The sequence below is a fragment of the Myodes glareolus genome, chromosome X (genome assembly GCF_982192425.1).
Source record: "Myodes glareolus chromosome X, mMyoGla1.1, whole genome shotgun sequence".
In the NCBI taxonomy this organism is placed as follows: domain Eukaryota; kingdom Metazoa; phylum Chordata; class Mammalia; order Rodentia; family Cricetidae; genus Myodes; species Myodes glareolus.
Genome location: NC_142053.1, coordinates 129,444,071 through 129,465,678, shown reverse-complemented (window position 1 = coordinate 129,465,678; position 21,608 = coordinate 129,444,071). Strand labels below are relative to the sequence as shown.

The 21,608-nt window shown below is 41.2% G+C and overlaps 1 protein-coding gene and 1 pseudogene across 1 annotated transcript in view; one reads left to right on the top strand and one right to left on the bottom strand.

Annotated features, from left to right (window-relative positions):
- Positions 1-13,498: 13,498 nt before the first annotated feature.
- Positions 13,499-21,608, bottom strand: part of LOC148117491 (spindlin-2-like) — a 28,854-nt gene continuing 20,744 nt past the window's right edge. Inside the window, exons 2-4 of the mRNA XM_087902592.1 lie at positions 20,873-20,972; positions 14,494-14,679; positions 13,499-14,325 (exon numbers count right to left, since the gene is read on the bottom strand). Of these exons, the coding sequence (XP_087758718.1) occupies positions 13,514-14,323 (810 nt within the window). The 5' untranslated portion in view covers positions 14,324-14,325; positions 14,494-14,679; positions 20,873-20,972 and the 3' untranslated portion in view covers positions 13,499-13,513. The remainder of the gene's footprint in view (positions 14,326-14,493; positions 14,680-20,872; positions 20,973-21,608) is intronic.
- Positions 14,474-21,608, top strand: part of LOC148117490 (spindlin-2-like) — a 72,908-nt pseudogene continuing 65,773 nt past the window's right edge.

The following is a 21,608-nucleotide window of genomic DNA, read 5'->3' as shown; positions in this document are numbered from 1 at the left end:
GAGTGATTCAGTAATCTATGGATATACCAATATGTTATTAGGAGCTGATTTAATACTGTGTCTATTTAGCAGAATAATCATGATAGGTTCTCCCTTAGGGCCTAAGACCTACCTAGCCACTTGTTTGGGTCTTGATAATGGTGCCAGGTATGGGTTTCATCTTGTGGAGAGGAACTGAAATCCAATCAGAAAGGTTGGTTACTCTCATGGCATCTGCACCACTAATGCACCATTGGGAATGACTTGACTGGGAAGAAATTATTGTATCTCTCAGAATCATATCTGGGTAAGACTGATGATTATTTTTACCCCAGTAGTATAATAGCACCTCCCAGCCTTATGAAAGTTTGCCACTATGAATGGAACTTCCAGGTCAGCACCAGCTTGACCCATGTTCTATGACTCAAGCATGTAATATCCTCAGCAGTAGAGTCTTACACTCAAGCTCTGGAGGCTAAGCAATGGCACTGGTAAGAGCCTGTTTTGGGGTCTGTGAGACCAAACTGGCCAGCAAACTCAAAAGCCTGTTTAGGCTATCACAAGGCTTTGATTTGTTAGTGTATCATGTTAGTCTCCCAGAGAACGTTCTCTCTCATAGCCCCAAACAACTTCCTCATCAATCTTTACCTCACTCCTCAGAATTTTTTTTTTCTTAATAGGTCAGTTTCTTGCTATTAGGTCAGAGACCATTGTGAAAGAGGAAAAGAAACATGTTACCAGATCTTAAAGAAAAATTGTTTCTAAATATTGCCATGAGAGGAACAATGTCCCTAAGACCAAGAATTCAAATCAGTATGCCACAAAATTCACTTTCCATGCTGTAAACAATGAATGTAATTATGATAATAACAAAAGAAGTCATCATTTATTGCACTTTTACTATGTGCCAAATGCTACCATGGAACACTTCTACAAGATCATCCTCCTTCATTCTTACAATATGAAGAGGATCCCAGCAGCAGCTCCCAAATATATGAACTTATGGAAGTCAGTTCTAGGGGTGGAGCATGGTGATTAAGGTACAGAAACCCTATTTTGAAAAACCAAGTAAAAAAGCAAAACAACAAACAATACTAACAAAAACCCTTCGAAATGAGTTTCATATTTGTGGATCCAACCAACTGTGGATTGAAAATATTTTTTAAATTGCTTTTACTGAATCAATATTCTTTCTTTTTTTGAGGTGAGGCTTCTCTGTGTAGCTCCGGCTATCCTGGAACTCACTTTGTAGGCCATGCTGGCCTTAAACTCACAGAGATCCAACTGCCTCTGCCTAGCAAGTGCTGGGATTCAAGGCATGCATATTCACTGCTCAGCTGATATTTCTTATTAAAATTCTCTTAGCACTATACTTTAAAAAGTAGTTATATAATATTTTCTTTGTGTTAGACATTATAAGGAATCCAGAGATTCTTGCTGTTTGTCCAAGGAACCCTCATTTGGTTCTCAGCAACAACATTGGGCAGCTCACAACTGCCTGTGTCTCCAGTTTTAAAGGATCCAAAACTTCAACTTCCATGGGTACCTGCACACAGTACCACAGTACACACACACACACACACACACACACACACACACACACACACACACACACAGAGTCATACATATAAATAAATGAAAGAATCTAAAGATTATGTGATGTTCATAGAAAGATGTGTTATATAAATACTATGCCACTATTAGACATTGTTGGTATCTGATAAAGGTCCTGGAAGCAACTCCCTTTGAACACCAAAGGACAGATGTGCATATATATGCATGTGTGTTTGTGTATGTGTGTGTATTCTATATTTTGACTAAATAAATTTGTACTAATTGTGTCATATCATTTTATTTTACTAACATTAATCATTTGCTGAATGCAGAACATATTCTCTAACCTTCGAAACAAACTTGTTAAAGTATTTTTCATACCTTGTACAGATATTTTCTTCTCATTGCAACATTGCATACTGAAAGAAAGAAGGAGGAATGCAAGAATCAAGAACCTGGGGCTGTAGTGATGGCTCAATGGCTAAAAGTACTTTCTTCTTGCAAAAGATCCAGGTTTGATTGCTAGCATTCACGTGGTAGATCGCAACTATCTGTAATTACAGTTCTGAGGGATCTAATGCCTTCTTATGACCTCTGCAGGTACTGCATGCATGTGGTACACAGACATATATACAGGCAGAATACCCACACACATAAATGAATGAATGAATGAATGAATGAATGAGTGAGTGAATGAATGAATATTTTTTAAATGTCAGGGACCAAAAAGAAGTAACGAGGCTCAACAACCTTGAAAGTTGTAAGATTCAGAAGCATTGACTCCACAGGGGAAGCCTCTTTGGTGAAGGACATTGCAGTTATACTGGGAGCACCAAGGATGCAAATTTGTGAGTTTTCAGCCACGCTAACATGACCTTTTTGGTTATACAAAAATGCCTTTGGGTCATCCATTGTCCTATAAGTAACCCTCACTCATTAGCCTGTAAGTAACCTCAATAAAGACTAGGGAGAAATGTTTCTCTAGTCTCTCCTCAATTCTCTCTCTGGGATGAATAGATATTTCAGTGCGTTTCCCCAGGAAAAATCACACAGAGATACCCTCCATAAACTCCACCCCACAATATATCATTAACAAAATAGATGACTGCTGTTATAATTTACAGAAGACAGATCCTTAGAAAGAAGCTATTGTGTGACAGTTTTCTCCAAGATTATAACATTCCACCATGCAGGAAGCCCCTCAAGGCAGAAGGTAAGCTACTCAAAATAGTTTCAGGAAGTCCCTGAAACTGACCAAACCCACTGGGCCCCTGCATCCCAGAGTAAGCAATGAAGATTTTCGAGAGTCACTCTCAGACAAGACAAGCTGGAAAGAAGACCCTGAGTGGACCTAAGCTGCACAAAAGATTCTCCAGCAAGCCCAGCTGCCCGAGAGAAGCAGAAACCAGCTCAGCTGCCTGGAAAGATTTAACCCATTGGGGTACCTGGAAAGGGCACTCTCCAACCTGTGGAGCTGCCAGGATTTGCAGTGTTCTCTGGGGCCCAAGCTTTGGAAGCTGTCACAATGCTGGAGTGGGCCTTGTGGATACAGCTGACTCTGAATCATCTGAGCTCTCATAAGTAACCCCTTACCCATATTCCTGTAACTAACCTCAGTGAAACTCATTGGGTCAGGACTGGAGAGATGGTTCAGTGGTTGAGAGCACTGACTGCTGTCTAGGGGATTGGGGTTCAATTCCCAGTGCCCACATGTCAGCTCATCACTGTCTGTAATCCAACGGCAAGTGATGGGTTTGACACCTTCACACAGACATACCCCAATGCACATGAAAAAAATAAACATTAAAAAACAATTCATCAAGATGGGCTTTGGTAGTATCTGTACTTTATTCTGTCATGAGTTCCCTATCTGGGCTGAGTAGGTGTATGTGTTGCTTCTCCCCAGGAAAAGCATAGTCACACAACAGAAGCTGTGATGAATTACTCTTCAGATGGGTTTTGTTAGGAAAAATGATGGCACCAAGGCCACAAGCAGCCATGTCTGCAGGGATGGGTATGACACCTTTACACAGACATACCCCAATGCACATGAAATAAATAAACATTAAAAAACAATTCATCGATGGGCTTTGGTAGTACCTGTACTTTATTCTGTCATGAGTAGGTGTATGTGTTGGGATGAGTAGGTGTATGTGTTGCTTCTCCCCAGGAAAAGCATAGTCACACAACAGAAGCTGTGATGAATTACCCTTCAGATGGGTTTTGTTAGGAAAAATGATGGCACCAAGGTCACAAGCAGCCATGTCTGCAGGGAGGGAGAGTGAGTGGGCTGTCAGGTCCAAAGACAAGTTTCATCAGGAGAGATAGCCACCAGGGATAGCAAATATTTAAGATTATCAAAGTTTAAATTTATGTTGAAAAATTAATCATTCTTTTGTTGAATTAGTATAAGATATTGTAGTGAGTTACTTTGATCAGTAATTTGGGGGTTTTTAGAAAACTAAAAATGAGATCTTCAGTGTGCTTTCCAAAGATAATTTGCAAGTAAGATAGAACACTGGCATAGGTAGGTAAACATAATACCCAAACTAGAGCGATTATATATTTGGGTCTGTAAATGAGAGAATACATAAAGAGGAGTAAGTGTAACATGAAGACCCTGCTTGTTGGGGTTTCTGTCCCAACTGCCACCCCTGCTATTTAGTCCCAGAGTAAATCACACAGAGATTTCTATAAGTTATAAAGCTGATTGGCCTACTTATTAGATCAGGCTACTTATTTGCTCTTGTAGCTTATATTAACCCATTATTCTTATCTATGTTATCCATTGCCTCAGTACCTTTTTCAGTGGGGCAGATCACATCCTGCTGCTTCAGTGATTTGGGCAGGAGTGGGAGGAATCAACTTCCTTCTTCCCCAGAATTCTCCTGTTCTCATTCCATCATTTTAACTTCCTGTCTGGCTTTCCCACCTATCCTTTCTGCCTGGTCAATCAGTGTTTATTTAAAACATGATTAACAGAATACAGACAATTATCCTACACCACTTCCCCTCTTAAAAAAAAACATAGGAAAATATCCATAATCCAGTTTTTGGGAATGTGGGTGTAGTATTCCAGGCTACTTCCAGCTGATTGGGGGCACTGATAATCTTATGGGTACCTACAGATTATTTAGAGTTACGATCAAATCCTGACTGAAGTATCCTGTGAGTCTTGATAATCTCAGGCAGCAGTCTTGAACCTGTTCTGGATGAAGAACTCAGACATCTGGGCCATCTACTCCTGCTGGAGATTTCTCAGGTGGTCTTCCTTGATCAAAGCTGATTTTTCTTAACTCTGAATAAATCCAGAGCCTCTCATTTTCTGTGGAAACAAAAACAAAATCTCTTCTCCAAAGTAAAATACCTTGGCTTCAAAATGACACCCAACGTGGGGCTGCTCTGCTTGCTAGAGGCAAGCAAGTGCTCTCATCTAAGAGAAACTCCTGACTCACCTTTAGCTGCAAAACCCTGCAGCTCTTTTAAGAGGTCCTGCCATGAGGGAAAAAGCTGCGCTGTTTTAAAATGCCGGCTTTTTCAGCCATCCTGCCAGGGCAAAATCTGACTCTTTTAGGCAGGCAGTTTGACTGAGTGTGGTCTGTGAGCAGAATGCTGCAGTTTGTTTGCTGGCAAGGACCCTGAAACACCATAGAGTTGTGACAATAAAAATGACTATAGCCGGTACCTCTGCCAAGAGGCTGGAAAGCTAAGGAATGGGCTTTATCCAGTGGTCAAAGCCATGGCTCTCTATATTGCTTAGCAAATTAAAGACTCATGTGGTAAAAAAAGAGAAATATACAATAAAGAGAGATTCAAAGACAAAGAAAATCTCTAAATGATTTACAATGTGTTAAAAATATATGCAGGATAAAAGTTAAAATTCTTAAAGTAAAAAGAAAGAAAGAGAGTAGTTGGGTGTGGTGGTATACACCTTTAATCCCAAAGCCTGGGAGACAGAGGTAGATTGATCTCTGTGACTTCAAGGGGCAGAGACAGATTGATCTCTGTGAGTTCAAGGTGTAGTAGCACACACCTTTAATCCCAGCACTGGGGAGGCAGAGACAGACAGATCTCTGTGAGTTCAAGTTTAGTCTGGTCTACAGAGTTATTCCAGGATAAAAATATATAAAGAACCTGTCTCAAAAAGTAAAAATAAACGAAATAGAGGTTGAAATAAAGCCGCATAAAGATGGAAAATACACAGATAATCTTGATACTGTATGCTATTATGCTCTCTTTGAATTGTTTGAATGCTGAGGAAGGAGCAACAGCTGCTAAAATGTATTTATTAATAAATGCTACTGAACTAATCCAAGATAGATATTTTAAAAATACCTTGATTTCAAAATTTGGATCTAAGATTATGATGCTTTGGAAAAGTTCTTCTTTTGTTTTTACAGAGGATGAGACCCTTTGGATTGCTTCTATCCCAATATGGTATGATAGACCACGACCTCCTGAAAGGTTGCTGTCAACACCCTCAGAAAATTACTTCATTCAACTGCCAACTGAGATGAACCTAGCACACAGGTTTTTACCATGAACGTCCTGATCAACAGTGACCCTGTACAGCAGGAAGAAGTTTGAAGAGAAATAACTGCATCCATATTCCCAAATACTGTTTATAACTGTTCTTTTACATTTAAAAGGGATATGATATAGATATGAATAATTTGCATTGGTATGGATTTTAAGGTCAATTTTATTACATATATATGTATTTCTGATCTTGATTAAGGTATTATGATTGTGTAGTTCATTTTAAAATGTAATGTATAATTAGGAAATATAGGTTGTTAATGGATAATCATCAATAATAGTTAAGCTTGTCGTCATGTTAGTTAGATTTTCTAGATATATGGAGATATATTTCAGTTAGATAGGCATTCTTCATATCTTTCAAAGACTACAGAATATGGCATTTAATGTTTTAATAACTTAGGGCTTTTCATGACAATGAGACATGTCTCCTCCTGACAGCACCAGCTACTTCAAGAGGAAGATGGGCATTGAAGAGGCTCCTAATGGAGTTAGTTAGTCATTTGGGCAAGAAACTGCTCTTGCCTGGACTGTTGCATAAACTGGACACAGAGAACCCGCAGAGAGAGGACTGCTGAACTTGCCTAAAGATGAGATGGTCTTTCAGGGTTCCTGATTCATGAAAGAGTCTGCAAGACATTCTGCAGGACACAGCAGATAGTGACTGAATTGCCTTTGAAATTTCCTGCTTTATGGAAATGTCTGTTGTATACTATGGGGCTGTAGGCTGAAGATGGATGCCCCAACGCTACCAAAGAACTTTGGGTGACTGTACAGGCAGCGAAATGTCTCTGTCATTTCTAAAGCTTGGAAGTTGCTTATTTCTTGTTTGCTTAGGTAATATTATGTCCTTCTGGAGTCTTTGATGGAGTTGAAGAATGTATGGATAGTTATGGTTTTCCTTAGTTATGATAAAAGATAAAATAGATATAAATATTGTAACTGTAATTCTTCCTTTATAACTGTTTTGTTATATGTAATTTTGCTATGTTAAAGTTAAAGCCTTCCTTTTTGCTTAAACAGAAAAAGGGGAAAAGACGTAGGAGAGTCTTCTATCTATCTGTTGCTTTCATTGGCTAATTAATAGAGAAAACTGCTAGGCCTGATAGCTCAGAACATAGGTAGATGGGGAAGACAGAACAGAATTGTGGAAGAAAGAAAGTAGAGGTAGGCAGATGCCATGGAACCTGCCGCCAGGTCAGACATGCTGAATCTTTCCCAGTGACCCACCACCTCATGGTGTTACACAGATTATTAGAAATGGGTTAAGGAAGATGTGAAAGTTAGCCATTAAGAGGCTGGAGCTAATGGGCCAGGCTGTGTTTAAAAGAATACAGTTTCTGTGAAATTATTTCCGATAAAGTTAGCTGTGAGCCGGCTGGCAGGAATGTAGTCCACCGCTCCTATCACTTCAAGTAAGGTCCTGGTATTAGCAGGAAAATGAATGGAACTGTAATTGATTGTGATTAACAAAACAGACAAGATGCAGAAAGACAGATACTTGACAAGTTTTCCTCCAAGGGAGGAATCACTTGTGAGTTTGTATTTGAGTGTAGTGGTTGGGGGGCACCTGAAACCAGAAAGGAGATCAGGATAGGGGAACAAAAGATGTTAAATGAGTTAGAGAGTAAGTGTAATTATGCAGCAACCAGGAAGGAGGACGCTGGGGCCATTAGGAAGAAGGGTACCAGCAAGATGGAGACATAGGATAGGACAGGATGATGAAGAAGGCTGAAAAATAAAAATAAAGTAACTATGAAAATGACATAATGAATCCTATTATTTAATATACTTAAAAAGTTAGTACCTTAACATTAGTTAAGGTATTAGAGAGATGGTTCAACAGTTAAAAGGACAAATATACTTGCAGAAATCTGTAGATTAGGTTCCCAGCACTCACCTCATATGGACCACAACTGCCTGAAACTCCAGCACCAGGGGGCATCTGAAAGCCTGTTCTGAGTTTCATAAGGAACACCTGCATACACAAATGCACACACACACACCTAAAAAAAAAGAACAAAAGATTTTGGGGCCAGGTTCAAGAAAAGATTTCTCTGTGTAAGAGCTCTGTCTGGCTTTCCTGGAACTTGCTTTGTAGAGCAAGCTGGTCTCAAACTCACAGAGATCACCTGCCTCTGCCTTTGAAGTGCTGTAATTAAAAGTGTGTACCACTACCACCGGGCTGAATAAAAGCTTTTAAACAACTCTTAATTTTAAAAATCAGGCTTGGCAATATAACAGGGCAACAGAAATCAGATCATATTTGAGGCAGCAAGAAACAAAATCACACCAGAGGAAACTAGTACCAAAGTAAACAAAAGCGAGATTCTCCCCACTACAACCACCATGGTCCAGTCTCTCTCAAGAAGTTGCCTTGCTCTGTGATCAGACTGACTGAGTCCCCATTGTGCATCTGTCAGCACAATCTCACAAGTTGTGGGGGTCGGGTTTTGTCAAATTGAAACCAAACCAACATATCTGAGAAGAGGGCATCTCAGTTGAGAAATTGCCTCATCTATTTTACATATAGATATAACTGCATAGAACTTTCCTAAACAATATTTGGTGTGGGAGAGACGACCCATCCATTGCAGGCAGTGTTATCTCTGGCAATGTCGACCTTGGGTGTACAGGAAAGCACACTGAATAAGCCATAAGAGCCTACAAGTAAGCATCCCTCTCCCTTGTTTCCACTGCAGTTCCCCTCTCTGGATTCCTGTCCTGAGCTCCTGCCTCAACTTTCTCTATGATGGACCACAACATAGAAAATGGAAGAAATGCTTTCCTGCCCAAGGTGCATTTGCTCATGGTTTTTAATCACATCCCTAGAAAGCAAACTAAGACACATTGCAAAACAACATCCTAAATAGACAATGGCAAATTTACCAACGGATGCTAAACAGGAGTGCCACAGAATGTTTCAGCCTACAACAAAAAGATAGAGCTATTACAGGACATGGTGAAAGATGAAATTTATGGGAAACTGAAATGATCTCTGCTCTGCTACATCTGCTCACATTATGCTGTTTCCCCACATTTATGTTTTGTGGGGAGCATGCCTATGTCATCTTCTTGTAATCCAGTATTTCTGAAGCCTAGAAACCTAGCCAGGATTGGCTGGGTAATGCATTTTGTGAGCATTCTTCTGTACATCACAGATTTAGTAGCATCCCTGCGTTCTTTTTACTAGATACCAGTGAATATGCCCCATCTCAATTTTGACAAGAAGGTGCCCATGTCTTAAGGACAGGGTTGAGAGGAACACATTCTGATTGGAAACTTTTTAAATCATTTATTGATACTGATGGCAAATATCCAATAAAAGTTCATGCAGAATAATTCCTGTTTTCACTTTTCTGTATTTTAGGAAAAAGTAATAATGGAATATGCACATTAAAATGACAATTTGTGTCTATAGAGATGTTTTAAGTTGCTAAGAACACATGCTTCTCATGAAAAACCCACACGACTGTTCACAGCCTCTTGCAACTCAAACTCTGGGGGATTCAAAGCTTTATTCTAGACTCCACAAGCTCCCACACATATTTGGTGCACATAAACTCATGCATACTTATGTGCATACGTGTTAAATAAATAAATAAATTAAGAAATAAATATTCATTAAAATTTAGAAATGTGTGTATAAAAAGTAAGTCCACTGCTAAAATATAAAACAGTGTCAAGTTTCAGCTCTCTGGACCCTGGTCTTGAGAGAAATATCCTGTGCCCCAGCCCCACCCATCTAGCCCCCAGACACCTGGGAACACTCTCCCCATACCCACATCTCTGACCACCAGAGTCTTGATTTTGTTTGCCCCTGGATAGGTGAGTGTCTGGGTTCGAAGAGGTAAGTGTCTTGGTTCAAAGAGTTGAGTGTCTGGGTTCACAACTGGAGGGCCCAGCAGGTCTCTGGACTGTAGCCCCAGGAGGCACATTCTGTGCCCCACCCCCACCAAGTTAGGCCCCAGGGACTTGGAAGAAATGTCCCCACACCCACAGCCAACCCCCTCCGGATCTCAGACCATCAGAGCCTTGGTCCTGGCTGCCCCTGAAGAAGTGAGTGTCTGTCTTCCCATCTGGATGGCCCTGCTCTCCAGGCCCTAACCCACAGAGAAACATCCCATGCCCCACCCTAACCACCAAACCCCAGAGACCACAGAGCAACCATTCTCCACTGCATCTATGACATCTGGAGCCTAGGCCATGACTGCACCTGGAGAGGAGTCCCCAGAACCTCATCAGCAATGACCAGATACATGGTGCAGCCTGCAAGAGGAGGAAGAGAGAGCACCTAAGCCACAGATCCTACCTGCATCAATTGGAGGAAGAGATGGGTAGACACCAAAACAAGAATACATTTAAGAACCTAAAGAACAATATGGCAACACCTGAACCTAGTGGTCCTACAAAAAGAAGACATGAACATCCTAGCCTAGAAGGTGCAAAGAAAATGTCCTTAAATATAACTTTCTGAAGATGATAGAGAACCTTAAAGAGGAAATGAAAAATTCCCTTAAAGAAATGGAGGAAAAGATAAAAATTGAAAGAAAGCAATAAATCTCTTAAAGCCAAGAAAACCAAGAAAAAACAATCAATCAAGTGCAGCAAAGAGCTGAAACAGTTCGAGACTTGATGAATGAAATAGAGTCAATAAAGGAAACAAAAACTAAGGGAATACTGGAAATGTAAAATCTGGGTAAACAAACAGGAGCTACAGATGCAAGCATAACCAACAGATTACAAGAGATGGAAGTGAGAATCTCAGGAACTGAAGATATAATAGAGAAAGCTTGACGTGCCCAACTATCTCCCAGTCTCAGTCATGGGAGAAGCAGAATTCCACTGTAGATGTTGTAACCTGCAGGGCTTTGGTCTCTCTGACACCCTTGTGACTTCTCTGAGATCACGTCCCACAGTTCTCTACCTCCCTCCATCATCCCCCACCATCTTCCATCCCAGCTGCTCCTCCTCACCTGTGCCAGGTCTTCTCTGAGCTCCAGCAACTGTCATCACTCTACCTGGAACGCTCTTTCTCCTTTACTGCTGCCAAGGGGCCACACTCTCGCTGCCTTTATGTTTTCATTCCAAACCTAGAGGATCCAAGAAACCTTTTCTGGCCACTCTGTTTCTCTGTAAAGAGCGTTATCTTTGAACTTCATTTTCCCAAAACTGGTCTACGTGTGTCCTTTCTTATCACTTATCAATATGAAAATATTTCTTATAGATTTATGAACTACATGGCTAACTACACATCTGACACACTACAGAGGAATATCCATGAGGATAAAATCCATTCATCTGCTATATCTACTGACCTCACCTCTGTGTCCCAAGCAGTGCCTGGTACAGCCCACCCAAATTGTTTATGGGATGAAGATAACAATGAATGGAGAATCCATGCTATTGATCATATGAAATCAGACAAGTATCCATGCTTCTAGCCATAAAACTGCAATTGAACCTCCTTCCAGGGCATGGACTCGTATTTTACTGAGGCACGGCCAACTAAAACCTTTCCAAGGTGAAAATGAGGTCAACCCTTCCTTCCTTGTATCCCTGTTGGGAGATGGGTCCTATCCCAGAGTGTTTATGTAATATGAACTTACCATAAGTCTAACTGGACGCAGAACACAGCAGAAACATAACCAACCAACAAAACATGGAAGCTAGCAGAAGTGCTCCCCAGAGGACCTGCTGATGTTGTCTGAACAAAACCACGTGATGTAGGAAAGAAAAGTAAGGCTACCGTTTTTAGGTGTGCTTTTTGTGTGTCATTCTTGAAGCAAACAGCCTATGGAATGAATGCTTGCTCGGTGGTGAGCATCGATGAGGTTTAGCACTTTCTTTCAGTGTTTGTCAGACCCTTGCTTGCTCCAAATGTGTCTTTAGGAAGACCCACACAGCAAGAAGCAGAAACACAGGCAACGGGTGAAGGAGGAGGCAGAGCACATTCAGTGTTCTCCAAGGGACTTTGGAAGGTTGGGGAGTGACAACAGAGATCTGAAAAAGACAGGGATCCATGTCCTGAACTCCACAGTTGGGAGACACTTTCCTGCATTCCCAATTCCTCTTCCCACAGAGCCCAGTCCTTTCAAAGGGCAGTTTCGTGCAAAAGGAATTACTTACTCAAATCCACAATTTCTAGCCCTACCCCATCCTCAGGTTATACCACTCACTTGCAAAAGAGAGGTGCACACATCATCATCAGGGGTAGCTGTGAGTTTAAAAAGGAAGCAGGAACTAATTTGGGTAGGAGGTACCTAGAAGGTGTCAGTTACTACAGGCTTTTCAGGGAGTCGAACCAGAATGTAATGCCTAAGAAGGTAAGTTTCCCTTTCTCTGGGCACTGATTGGAACCACCTGTGGCTCCAGGCAGCTGTGACAGAGCATGGACAGCCAAGTTCTCTCTATACCATGGAGACATGAGGCACAACCATCAGTTGTCCCATCTCTCCAGGAAGGCAAGGATTACTCCAGCAAGCAGAAGGACAGTGTCAGGACTGCTATTCCTGGATTCACCAAGGATCCATTTTCCCAAAGAAGTACTTGCCCTTTGCCCAGAGCTAGCCATGAACTCATATTAGTTCCTTAGGCTTCAGGCTGTGTCAGACTCTCTGAAAACGGACAGGCCTGATAGGTAGATACAAACTTGACATTGGCTTCCATTCTCCCAGTAGGCCCTTAGAAAATCAATTCAGTGACCCTCTAACATGGGTGCTTTGCTTGACAGCTGACCATAGCCACTATGAACAGTCAGAAAGAAGAAGATGGATGCATCAGGCCATTCTTCTTGGAATGCTCCTCCTAGTTAAGCTTAGAGTGTACTGTGTCCTATGTGTGAGTCCTCCTGACCTCTGAAGTCCCAGAGGCTCTCCTCAGGGACCTCCCTACCCAGAAGACCTTTCCTGCCCTTCCTGTGTCCCTCTTCACATTGTTGTGTGTATTCTCTTATAGGAGTTCCTTTGGTGTTCTGAAAGCCAGAAGATGCCAGAAAGCTTCACTCTGTTACCCCTCCTGACCTTACCAATCCATGTTTCTTGCTTCACTCTGCCCCCCGCAGGGAGCCTCTCTCTCACTCTGGCTCCCCTCCACTTCTCCCTAGGCAGTCCCCTCTTCCACAGCCCAACTCCAGTTCCTTCTCCTCCTCCCCCCAGTACCAGACCAGCTAAGTCCCATTCCATTAGATGATACTAGCTCCCTTCTCTCACAGGCTGAATTGACAGCTGTTCCCTCCTTTGCTGCTCCACCCACCAAACACACCCAGTGTTTTCCACAAGGCAAAGTGCTTACAGACAGTGTGCTATACCCACAGAAATGTGTATTCGACAGGACAAACTTATACCCATGGTGAGCTCCCAACACACTTAAAAGCAGCAGCCTCTAAACGTCTAGAAATGACAACTTTATTTCAACAGTTGTGGTGGCATAACTTTGCCAATTAGAAATTTTCCGCAAAATCATAGACATTAATATGACAATCATCATCAAATTTGATAAAATACACCGATGGTCGGGCTTGTACTTTGCCAATCATTTTGCCCTCTCTTTTTGTTCCATCATCATTGGTATATTCAATATGTTTTCCTATCAGACCATCCACAAATTTCTGGTCTACATCTTGTGGAGGAATCTCATTGTAATCTGGCAGGATACGAAGGTTGCCCTCTTTATAATCATCCAGAAGCTCATACATGTATAAGATGGGATCATTCGTATAGGTAATGTAAAAGAAGCTATTAAGAATAGGCGCTTGTGCCAGAACCATCCCTCTCCATTGATCTTTTGAGCCCTGCTCACCCTCAAATATGTGCTCCACCACTTTGCCAATTATGGCATTAGCAAGGTTGGGATCAGGAACTGGGGATGGTTTTACTGTTTCAGAGAGGACTTTAAGGGCCAGCACTCTTTCATCTTGGTGAAGTTCCAATGCATAGACAGCATCTATACCGTCATATTTCAACAAATAGAGAGAGGGATTTAAGGCGACACGATCCAGAACCGTTCCTCTCCAATGGGTGATGAGCCCATTTTCTTCCTTCCACTTATGCGAGATTCTGCAGCCCACAATATTCCTTTCGGCCAGCGACGAAGATCTGCTCCTCTGCCTCTTCTGCTTATGTTTTTTCTTGGTCAAATTTGCAGTTTCGTTGGTGGTGTTGTCACAGAATGCATGCCCAGCAGCTGCTTCTGCGGGGTCCCCTTGGCCTTCAGTGTTCCAGAAAGACCCGGTGCTGGTGCCTGGGTTCATGGCTGCATTGGAGAAAAGGGAAGAGACAGTTAGCTGAGGGGATAAAGGATAAAGGGTCAACTTACTCAACCTCCCCCGCCCCCCCCCCCGTTAGATGCCTCCATTCCAGATATCTGGTCCCTAACCGGCCCCCACCCCACCCCCAGAAGCATGAGGGCAATGCTGGACACCTCTCTGGGTGCCTGCTGCTGTGCTGTGCTCTCCTGGGTTCCCCGGTGTTGTTGGGAAGGGCTGGAGAGCTGCAGTGGGGCAGAGGATGTGGACCCGGATTTGGACCTCCGAAGTGCTGGAACCAGTGACTCTTAAGATCAACTGTCTCTGCCCTGTGCTTCGCTCCCCACAAGGCCTGAGCAAACCTGTTTGGAAACAGAGAGGAGAAGCATGACAAAGCTTACCCTTCACCTTACCCTTCACCTCGGTGTCCTGAGCATTCCTCCAAGAATTTGCTTTTTCTCCCCACTAATGCCCTCATGAAATTATTAGTGAACATGAATATCCCTTCGCTTTCATTGAAAAACTTTGAAGGGGGATGTGTGCTAGCACATTACACTGCAGTTTTGACCTAGTCTCTCCCTAATTTTTACTGACTTTCACTATCTTTCATTTGGGTGGGTTTTTCTCTTGTGGTTCCCCCCTCTTTTCTGCTTCATTCTATGAAAAAGTAATCATTTTTATACCTTTAAGTGCTATGTAAATTTCTTGAAACTGACATGAAGTTCATGATTTCAATTCTATCTTTCATTTAAAGGTCTCACAGCAAAATATTATTTCCTTTTCCTATTAGTGCTTTCTAAGGATATTACATTTTTTAAAATTAGTCTTTCTTTTTATTTAATATACAATTATTTCTTCGTCCATGTGTAAAATTTGATTTTGCAATCATCTGTAGCTTTCTCGTAATCTCTGAGTTTTGGAAGAATAGTGCCACGATAATTGGTAATGAAATTTATTCATCAGAATGTATATCTTTGTTGAATATCTTAAGTTCTCAGGAGAAAAATAACCAATTTCTAATCTGTGAATTAAGACTTGGTCTCTTTATCAAATACGGGAGTAATAATTTAATTTTTTTTTTCTTCTTCGTTTTTTGAGATAAGGAATCTTTGTTTAACACTCCTGTTTGTCTTAGAACTCTCTCTGTAGATCAGGCTGGCCTTGAACTCACTGAAATCCAGCTACCTCTGCCTCCCAAGTACTGGGATAAAGGGTGTGAACCACCACCATCTGGCCTAATATTTTTTGTTTTGTTTTTTCTCTGTTTTTGTTTTGTTTACGAGGCAGGGTTTCTCTGTAGCTTTGGAGCCTGTTTTGAAACTAACTCTTGTAGATCAAACTTGTCTCGAACTCACAGGGGTTCACCTACCTCTACTTCCAGAATACTGGGAATAAAGGTGTGTGCCAGCACTGCCCAGCTCCAGAATAATGTATTTATAAATTTGTGTATCATCAGATCCATTCTTGAGTTTCTATTTGATTCATTAAAACTATAAAGCATAGCAAAATCAAACACAGTAAAAAAAGGAAATAAACACATTCAACCCCATAAATAATAAATTATGAATCTGAAACACAATATTTACGCTAACAGCACAGCTGCTATTAAAAAAATGGCTAAATGGTAAAAGAACAATAATTTTGATTCAATATTTAAAGTATAAGAGGCCATTAAGCTATTATTAATTTTTTAAATGGCAATGGCAATGCAAAAGAATGTTCATTCTGTCTTTCTGTCTTTACAAACAGCAATCAACAGATAGGCCATAGTTTCTCTAAGGTCACAGCTAAAACTCAGACCTGAGATTGGAATCCTAACTGTGGTGGTTTGAAAACAAAATGATCCCCATACGCCCTTAGGAAGCGGCACTATTAGGAGGTGTGGCATTGTTGGAGCAGGTGTGTATTTGTTGGAAGAAGTGGGTCACTGGGGACAGGCTTCGAGGTTTCAGTTGCCCAAGCTAGGCCTAGTGTTTCTGTCTCTTTCTGTTGCCTTTGGATCCAGATGTAGAACTCTCAGCTAGTTCTTCAGGTTCATGTGTGCCTGCATGCCTCCATGCTTCCAGTCATGATGACAGGACAGACCATATTTTTGTTTGGAGGAATGTGAGTTAGAAAAACAATTGAATGCTTTAAGATGGTGAAGATGTAATTGAATATGTGGGCCATGTTCCAGCCCCTGCAAGCAGAAGAACTTGGCAGCTTCGGCCATGTGGCACTCACTGGCCTTAAAATAAAGGATAGAAGAAAGGCATTATGGAATTTCCCTTCATGACTAAGGAAGGCTGCTGAGACAAGGCATGTGTCAGGGGTGTCTGTGCATGGAGATCTAGAGAGAACACTGCGTGAAGTTGTAAAGTTGAAGCCTGGATTACCTTGGAGACCCCAAGGTGCTGGAGATGCCCAAGTCATGGGATACCTGATAAAGGAAGCTACTAATGGGGAGGGGGACCAGCCCAAGAGAAAGAAGTGTGTTGCAGTCAACAAAGCTGAATGAATTGAAGATATGAAGGCTTTTTTGACATCAGATATGGAGATGCAGAATTTGGAGTTTGCTCGACTGTTTTTTAGTTTTGCTTTGGTACGGTATTTTCTCACTATATCCCCTTTTTATGTGTTCTGTTTTATTACTTTGATTTTACAGGGGATTACAGTTAAGAGACTGCATGAATCTCAGAAGAGACATCGATCTTACTGACTTTTAAACAAATTTGAGACTGTCATACACTATGGGAACTTTTATAATTAGACTTAATGCTATTAGCCTGTGGGGGCCAGGGCAGGGAATTTGGTGGTTTGAAAGAAAATGGATCCCATAGGCTCATTTGTAGTGTTGTTATTAGGAAATATTGCCTTGTGAAAGTAAGTGTGACATTGTTAGAGGAAGTATGTCACTGGGGCCAGGCTTTGAGGTCTCAGATGCTAAAGCTAGGCCCAGTGTGGCATTCTTCTTCTGCTGCCTGCTCAATATGTTGAACTCTTAATTCCATCCCTAGCACCATGTCTGTCTGAATGTTACCATGTTTCATTCCATTATGATGATGGACTAAACCTCTGAACTGTAAGCTGCCACCTCAAATATTTTCTTTATAAGAATTGCTGTGGTCATGGTGTCTCTTAACAGCAATAAAAATCGTAAGTAATATAGAAGTTGGTACCAGGGACTCAGTTATTTCTGTGATAGGACAGACCATGGTCATGGTATCTCCTCAAAGCAGTAGAAATCTTAAGACAAGGATTCTTAGCCAGTTTCCTTCTCAGCAGTTGGACCCTACCTTTTGGTCCATTGGGTCTTTTTGTGTCTGGTTTATGTTCCCTAGCATAAAATTTGATAATCCATTAATCTCAAAACTATCCTTAAGAGGTGAAACCAAGAAAGAGCTTATGTCATTGAGTATATGCACTCAGAAGAGATAGTATGACTCTAGTACCTGTCTTTTCTTCATTTCATGTCTATCTATGGGAGAAATTGTCTTCACCAAGATGAACACACACAGTGATGCATTGGGCCATCATTGGTACAAAGCAGTGGATCCAATTATCACATGTTGAAACCTCCAAAACTATCTATTCTTTTTAAGTTGACTTGTGTTATAATATTTTCACTATATGTGACTAAGGCAGTGGACAAACCATATTTTTATTTATTTACCTTTTTATGGATAGATGTGCTGTTCTGTATTGATTTAATATGAATAACAGTGCTGTATATTTATGTACATTTTGTACATGTTTTATTTGGATTTCTTTTTATTTCTGTTATATTTATATTAAGGGAAGAACTGTTTGGCCATATAGTAGTTCTAGAGTTAATTGTTTGAGGAACCACTAGTGGTTTCCAAAATGATTGTGAGAGTTTATAGTCACACATAGATAAGAATTCCATTTTCTCAAAAGCCCTCAACAAGTATACCGTGAATTTTCATCATTGCCATTCTATTACGTGTGATGTATTATCTCACTGTGAAATGATTTGAATTTCCTTGTGATGTCAAGCACTTTATTACTATTTTTAGAGAAATATATATTCAGATAATTTCTATTTATATTGGGTTGTCTCTTATTGTTGAGTTGTAAAATATCTAATTATAAATCTCTCATAACATACATGACAAAGAAATATTATATCATATTGTGTGATTTGTCCTTTCAGTTTCTTGTTAGGGTGCTTTGAAACTTAAAACCTTCATATTAGAGTGTGTAAGGGGAGAAGGGGGAAGACCAGAGGAAAACAGGGAGACAGAGAGGGAGGAAGAGAGAGAGAGAGGGGGGAATGGAAGAATGGACAAAAGCAGAAGCTGGCTCTTAGGGGAAGAAACTGAAAAGAGGAGAGGCACAGGCTGCAAGCAGGAAGAAAGATCTACCTGCCTCAGTGGATGGTAGAGACAGTGGGTAGGGCTTGTCTCTTAAAGGGACAGGACAGATCATGACAGCCTTCCCGATATTAAAGTCTACTTTTTTGGAATTACTATCTACAGAGCATTCATAAATCCTTTAAGTCATCAATTCTACTCTTCTACATCACAGGTAAATGTGGAGTGCTAACCAACATATGAGATGTCTTTTAAAACCAGCACAAAATTACCCATAAATGGACACAACAGGTAACGGTTATATGCAAATTTTTGAATGTGTAGAAGATACTCAAGAAACTAGGCCTCTCTGAGTTAGGCAAACTGCTTTCCACGGCTGCACCAAAAGAGAACATTGTTCTTAATTACCAATAAACTTTCACACACAGCTCTCTGCTCCCAACACTCTGCACCGGTGCACCCCACAGAGCAAAGTTATCCAGAGGACTGTGCCTAGGTTCAGGGAGTAGCAGGGACCACATGGGAGCTCACAGAACAAGGAATATGGCTGCAGATTCCCACCTGGCCCTGGAGAGGACCCACCACACTTGCTCCTGCGCTTCCCAGTCTGATCTTGTTTTATCTGTCTATGGTGATTGAAAGTTTACCTGGGTATAGTAGTCTGGGCTTGGAACCTTGGTCTCTTAATGTCTCCATAAGGCTTGACCAGGTCGTACTGGCATTCATTGTATCCAATGAAAAGTCAGCTGTAATTCTGATACATCTGCCTTTGTATGTTACTTGGCATTTTTCCTTTGAAGCTCTTAATATTCTTTCTTTACTCTTCATGTTTTGTGTTTTGATCATTATGTGGTGAGTGGACTATTTTTTTGATCCAGTCTATTTGGTGTTCTGTAAGCTTCTTGAATCTTCATAGGCATATCTTTCTTTAGGTTGAGAAAGTTTCTTCTATGATTATGGTAAATATATTTTCTGTGCTTTTGAGTTGAACTTCTGTTTCTTATATATCTATTATTCTTAGGTTTGGCCTTTTCATGGTGTCCCATGTATCATGGATACTTTGGGTTAAGCGTTAGTTACATTTAATGTTTTCTTTGACTGATGAGTCTATTTTCTCTGTTGTGTCTTCAGCACCTGAGATTCTCTCTTTCATCTCTTGTATTCTGCTGTTTATGTTCGCATTGGTGGTTCCTGATCTTTTTATCAGGATTCCTGTTTCAATAATTCCCTCAGCTTGTGTTTACTTTATTGTCTCTATTTCAGTTTTTAAGTCTTGAATACTTGCTTTCATATGTTAGATTGCTTTTTCTTGATTTTCTTTAAGGGATTTGCTGATGTCTTCCAATTTTCTGTTTGTCGTTTTCTCCATTTCTTTGAGGGAATTTCTCATTTCCTCTTTAAGAGTCTCAAATATTTTCCTGAAGTTATTTTTAGGACATTTTCTTCTGCTTCATCTGTATTTGTTTGTTCAAGTATGGCTGTCGTAGTGTCTCTAGATATTACTGGTGTTGTGCTGCTCTTTGTGTTGTTGAATCTGTTCTGACCTTGTCTACTCATCTTTTCCTCTAATTGATGTGGTTGGGACTCTCTGTAACTCTAGTGATTAATCTTCTAGGTGCCAGTGGATCCAAGGCTCAGATAGTTGTTGCTCATGGTACAGTCAGTGCCACTGTTTTAGTTACCCCGATGATTGCTTCATGTTCCTGGAGGTCGCTTAGAGCTCCCAGGGTTTGCTCTGCTTATGGGGAGTTTGCTGTCTCAGGCCTACTGTTGTAGGCCTGTTTTCAGCTCAGACCTGTTTCTGTAAATATCCCTGGTCCGGATCTTCTCCTGAGGAGGTCCTTGGCTTGGGGCTGGTCCTGCAAGCTCTCTGGCTCTGATCTTCTCCCTCGGAGATCTCAGACTTGGATGAGGACCTGTCTCAGGACTACTCCCTCAGTGGTACCAGACTCATTCCCAGACCCACAGAGGTTTCTGGTTCCTGCCTACTCCTTCGGAGGTCCCCAACCAATGCCTGGACCCACAAAGGTCCTAGCTCAGTCCTACTCCCTCAGAGGTCCCAGACTCACACCCAGACTCACAGAGGTCCTGGCACAGGCCTAGTTTCTTTGAGTTCCCAGACTTTTCCCAGACCCAGAGGGGTCCTGTCTCAGGTCTACTCAATCGAAGGTCCCAGATTCATGCCCAGACCCACAGTAGTCTCTGGCTCTGACCCACTCCCTGAGCAGTTCCTCCCCTGTACCTGTTCCTGTAGATTCTTTTTTTTGATCTCAGGTCTTCTCTGGCCCAGGTGGCTGGCACAGTCGCGATCTTCCTGAATTTACTGCTTCAGTTAGGGTTACCTATTATGAGTAGAGGAGGTGAATAAACTAAGTGATAGAAGCTAGGCAGGCAGTTTGGGGAAACTCACACATGCTTGGAATATGTTCTACCTGTTGAGTTATACACTTAGCCCATATTCCTGTGAAATTAAACCATAATGTATGGGATCTATTTTATATTGACCTTGAGAGTTTTATGCATATTATTCACTATCTTTGATAATGAAATCGAAACTTATAAAAGAAGTTATTAATTTTTCAACTGCAACATTTATTGCCAAGGTGTGGGGTCAGTATAAAATACATATATTATCAGTTTAAATGAGAAGTAACCTAACTAAAAGCATCCCTAACCATCTACTACATTTGAATTCATGAAGTTGGAGGCAGGTTGAAGGAGAAAGACTTGGAGAAGACACATATTGATCTGAAGAGTGTTTGAGTTTTACCCAAGTTTTAGTTAAACATTACACAAATTTAAAGTTGGAGCAGTGTAACTCCTGATCAGATGATCAAAAGCACAGGCATGTGAAAAAGCTTTGGTTGATTGCCACCCAGCACCCACCATTAAGGCGTCCTCCAAGTGGAAGGTGGAGATTCATTAAGTGTATGTCCCACATAAGAGGCCTCTGAGTCTTTCACTGCAACTTGTACAGA